At 37.3% G+C, this 5333-nt stretch overlaps 1 protein-coding gene across 1 annotated transcript in view; it reads right to left on the bottom strand.

Annotated features, from left to right (window-relative positions):
- PAXBP1 (PAX3 and PAX7 binding protein 1) overlaps positions 1-5333 on the bottom strand; it is a 30182-nt gene continuing 24849 nt past the window's right edge. The window contains exons 17-19 of the mRNA XM_004675519.2: positions 3953-4099; positions 3009-3163; positions 1-1170 (exon numbers count right to left, since the gene is read on the bottom strand). Coding sequence (XP_004675576.1) covers positions 1053-1170; positions 3009-3163; positions 3953-4099 — 420 coding nt within the window. The 3' untranslated portion in view covers positions 1-1052. The remainder of the gene's footprint in view (positions 1171-3008; positions 3164-3952; positions 4100-5333) is intronic.

The following is a 5333-nucleotide window of genomic DNA, read 5'->3' on the forward strand; positions in this document are numbered from 1 at the left end:
TATATTTAAAAATTAATTTAATGCTTGGCTAAAGCTTAATTACATATATAATTATCAAACAATAGTCCTTAATTTCCAAAAAATTCCTCTTTTGAAAATCACAGAATCAGAAAGCATAAACTTTAAAACAAGTTCTCTGAATATTTACAACATGGTATAAACATTATAGAAGACCATGGATATTAAATTGCCTGGGTACGGCTAATCAGCAAGGCGTATTCTTTTATTGCATATATAACTCACATATGTGGGATTTTAAATATGACAGCGGAATACTAAAATTCTGATGCATAAATTTTTAAGCTGGTCAGGTAGTAAAACTGTGAAAGAGATAGGACAGTCAGCCCAAACCATGCAGTTAGGTTGTGGGTCTATTAGCTCCAAACATTAAACTTGTATGTTCTTTCAAAAGCCAGGTTGCATATGTGATTTAGAGTTCATCACAAACCCACATTTGACTGCAATGCAGATTCAGGGGAGAAAGTCCACTACTCGCCCATGACTAAGTCTACACTCAACTCTTACTGTTAAGGCAGCACAGCTACAGTGACAGCAACCGCTAACCAAAAGATGATGAACGCTTAGTCACTTGCCAGCCCTTTTCTTGCAACAGTGTAGTAATTTCCCTAAGACGATTCGCTACGGAATAATTTTCTGCTGTTAAAGAGACTTATTCTGTAGAAAAACACCGCAAATTTCCAGTGTGGAAGTAACTCCATGGTGATATAAATATACATATGTATAATTACACAATTTACACTCACACATCATTTACAGATAACAACCAAGAAGATAAATTTGAATGACCATATAAAGTACTCTGTAAACAAAGTATGACAGGCAGTAAGGAAAACATTCATAGGCTTCCTAGAAATAATCTCAATTCCTTTCATTCTGAAGAAACCGCAGTTAAGGACACAGTTGAATATTAATAATGTTCATTGTATTAAAACAAGAATCAGTATTTACAGTTTAAGAAACTTTACATATATACAAAATTTTTACATCGGGAATGGTATGTATTAAAGCAATAGGTTTTTCAGTCTCACAGATTATTTTCCTTCGATCAAAGACTTGAATTCTTTCACATTGTGGTCGCTTGCAACAGACATAGCATGATCCAGAGCCCGAACACTTGCAAGGAGTTTTACTATCTGTTTTATGTTTTCCCTAAAAGAGAAAATAAAAAGGTAGCAGTATCTCATTAGTCAAAAAAGTCTTAAGGGGAAAGTCTGTTAATGATGTTCTGAGGTTTTACAATCAATTTTTCTAAGCAAACAAATATACACAAGCTACATACAGCAGGGCACACAAACAAAAAGAATCCATATATAACAAAACACCATGAGATTAAACAAGTAGCCCAGAGACACAGAATTCATTTTCAAGATAAAAACACTAAAAAAGCTATTCAGATCTTGCATAGGGGGTGGGGGAAACAATCTATTTCCAGACATTTTCAGGACCATCCTCCCATTCCTTCCCACTCTAGAGCCCTAGCTCCTCTGGCCTGAACCCAAATTATGGGTGTGTGTGTATTCATCACCAACCATCAGATGGCATAATTCCTACTCCTTAATTCCAGGTAAGGCACAACCTGGCATTGTTATCAGCAGAGCCTGCAGGCTTTCTGATGCCGCACTAAGTGATCTTTACTTCATACACATCAAAATAACGTGGGGGTTGTTAAAACAGATCACCAAGCCTCACCCCCAGGGCTAACTCCCAGGTCAGGATGGAGTTTGAGAAATCTATTTTTAACAAAGCTCCCAAGTGATATGGATATTGTTGGTATAAGAACCACATTTCATGAGTGACTACTGTAACATTTAGTTTTATCCACTTGTGAGAAACAGCACCCAATGCTACATTTTAACTCTCTTCTTTTTATAAAATTGCAACAAGTACCTCTCAGAAGGGAAGGATTATAATTTGTAACTTTGCAACCTATGTGGAATCAACTTTCTGTGCACTGCACACAGCAGGTGCTTAAAATCTGATGAAGTTTTTTGTTGGCATTAATGCCAAACAAACATATACATATATGTATGTACATATGTGTGTGTGTATCAAAGTCTACAAAGAAGAGAGTATTTTTAAAAAGAAAATACAATAAATGAGTAGAAATATTACTGTCAATAGCAACATCAAAATGATACACACCAAGTATGAAGATAAAATATACCCCAAAAGTCTGCTCAAAAATTCTGCACTGAATTCTTGATTATTTACTTTGCTTTTAATTTTACCATAAAAAACAGCATATTATCTCTCAAGAAAATAAAGTTCTTTTTCATAGAATGGGAATAAGTAAAAAGATTTTCTTGTTAGGATATGGTTAATGATCTGATGATGCAATCTAAATGAAAAGGAAACTAACATTAGAAGGGATATAAGAAATAAAACTTTCAGAAAGAAAATGATCTATTTAAATCATACTAGTTGTACTTAATACTAGATTTATATCCCAGAATCATAAATATCCAAGGCAATGTCCACAAAAAGGGATAATGTTTCATTCATTCCTCGTTTACAGCCCCGTTAATAACTGTGCCTAAATGGCAACCCCGAAAATCCCAAGTGACACCTTTAGTCCAGGATATGGACAAAAGAATTCCTCATGGAACAAATGCCCAGAATATGACAGCAACTGTCCTTTCCAGGGTGTACAACTGTGTACGGGATCCAAAGGCCAGAATCCATGACAGTCGAAAGGCCGAGACTGCCCCAACTTTCCAGCAAAAACAGAAAATGAATACTCATTTATTCTCAAGGGCTAAACCTTACCGAAAGGTTTTTCCTTAATGCATTCATAAATAACGTATTTTTTAAAATTAGGCAAAGCTGGAAAAATGTAAAATGATTTGTATTTTTGTTAGCTATACCAATACCAAGTAAATGTACAAATTAAAGTGAAATATAAACATGTCTATTTAAAACATTTTAACAGAACTGACAACCTAAAGATTTTAGAAGTCCCAATTCATTAAATAATCACAAATAATTACCTCGCGTTTCTTTTTTCCACATCAGAGCATCCTATACTGTTTCTATAAATTGTATCTGCCAGGTGTACAAGGTATCGACAGAAGTTTTCTAACTGGGAAATAGTTCTTTCTCCTTTCAGATTCATAAACCACTGCTTGGGGAAACAGTTGATTACCTATGAAAAATGCAAAATAAAACAGAGCAGGATAAAGTGGCTAAAAGTTGACCCCAGAGGACAGATGCAGGGCAGTTGTGTAGACTTGCTAACGGGCTCTAACACCTAGTTACCTGAAGGGACAGCCTCATTTCTTTCCCTCTGTTCCCCACACCTCCCCTGACGGCTCACCTCTTTGGCCCTTTCTCCCAACCACCTCACTTGTTTATTATTTTGAGTATCTGGCTTTATCCAATTAACCACTGTGTAAATGTCCAACACTTGTTTCCTTCTGACTTGCTTCACAACACACAGTCCTTTCAAGCTCCCTCCACCTTGCCTACAGCAGCACTTCACTCCTCATCAGGACAGGACAGCAGTCCACCGTGTGCTCCACCACTTCTAACCCAATTCCCTATCAGCAGTAGTTTGTTCCTGTGGTCAAGCTGTTGCAATGGACATGATGTCACAGTCCATGACGCAATAGTGCAGCACTTGTAATTTTTTGAGTTGAATGATTTCATGTTTTCCAAATAAATGTCCCATAGTGGAACCACTGGGTTGCTACTGTATTTCCCTTTCTGGCTTTTGACAGTAAACTAGATCACGTTCCCAAATCGCCAGCCCATCTACATTCCCACCAACAGTGTCACAGAGTTCCCTTTCTCCATCCTCTCCACACACTTGCTGCCATTCTCATGATGAGTTGTGCCATTCTCATGGTGAGTTACCTGTCTCTTCAGCCAAAGGAAACAATTCACCTTAACTTATATGCTTTTAAAAACCACAATTCTGTCTCATTTAACTTACATTTTGGGCTTTTTTGATGCTGTCATCTCCATATTCTGAATTCTGAAAAGCCATGAGAATATATCTGTTCAGTAAACCATCTATTGATAATTCCTGGAGAGTTTTATTGGAGAAAATGCCATACCACTGAAGAAAATTCCCTAGTAGCTGGAAAGAAAAGAAAAATCAACAAAAAGCAATTAAATGACATGAAAAAGCAATTAAATTACATGGCGTAGTAAGATACCTTATGAAGCATAGTATTGTGGCAAAGCAACAGTATGTACCTTTGAATGATCTTAGACTGACTGAGGATATGAATCCTAAATTTTAATCAGTTTAACGTTTAAATAATCACATGTAGTGATTATTTAACATTTATAGAACATTTATAGAACATATATAATTAACATTATAGAACATTTATATAGAACATTATAGAACATTTTCCATCATCATAAGGTACCAATGGGTCAGTGATGATTCTTAAATAAAAGTTAAAAGTTTCCCTTTACAATCAGGCCTAAGCTAGTCCCATGACAACAGCACACCCCCCCCCCCCCTGCAACCTGCAAGTAGACGAAGCTTCTTTGTGCCTACCTGATCTCAGTGCACCAGACTCGTCACCTGGGAACCTCAAGCTACTCAAGCCCCTTACATATGAGATGGAATTCATTATCATAAAGTGGGGACCCCCATCCCATCCCTCCATGAAGTCCAAGTTTCTGAGTATTTCTCAACTCAGCAGACTAAGGTTATCTATCTGCTCAGGCCAGACAGAAGTCTGAGTATCCTTCTTGGCCTTTTTGTCTCTAGCAGTTCAGTTGTATATTTCTCGATTCCTGCAGTCTTTTCCTCTCCCCAACACACACACACACAAGCCATCAGCACTTCCTTCTGGTCCTGCAGCTAGTCAGGTGGCTATGAGCTCTTCAACAGTCTCTCTCTCAAGAAGAGTTACATGAGAGAATGAAAACCGGCAGAAAATGATTTCAGTGACTCTTAACTTAAAATTTCCTCAAGAATGGCTTGTACTATAGCTAGGACCACTGAAACTGCCAAGGATAAAAGGAGTTCATCAAACACAAGGGATTAGGACATTAGGTACTAACTCTTTCACAGAATGAGGTTGAGAAGGGTGGCTCAAACAGTGAGACTGGTGTGAGTTAAGATTCTTATCTCGACTGTTTACAGGGAGTGACCTCAGGGCAGAACAGCAGTGTCTACTAACAGCTGTTGTGAGGCTTCAACAAGGTATCTTCATAAAGGGTAGGGAACAGAATTGGCACACAGTTAAATAAACAATGAATGTTAATTCCCATTTTCACTTCAATCCATAATCTTCACATAGCAGCTAAAGTAACCTTAAAAATGTCAACTTGTAAACATGGAGCTTCCCTAC

Source organism: Condylura cristata, unplaced genomic scaffold, assembly GCF_000260355.1.
Source record: "Condylura cristata isolate star-nosed mole 26May11 unplaced genomic scaffold, ConCri1.0 scaffold00003, whole genome shotgun sequence".
NCBI classification, from domain to species: Eukaryota; Metazoa; Chordata; class Mammalia; order Eulipotyphla; family Talpidae; genus Condylura; species Condylura cristata.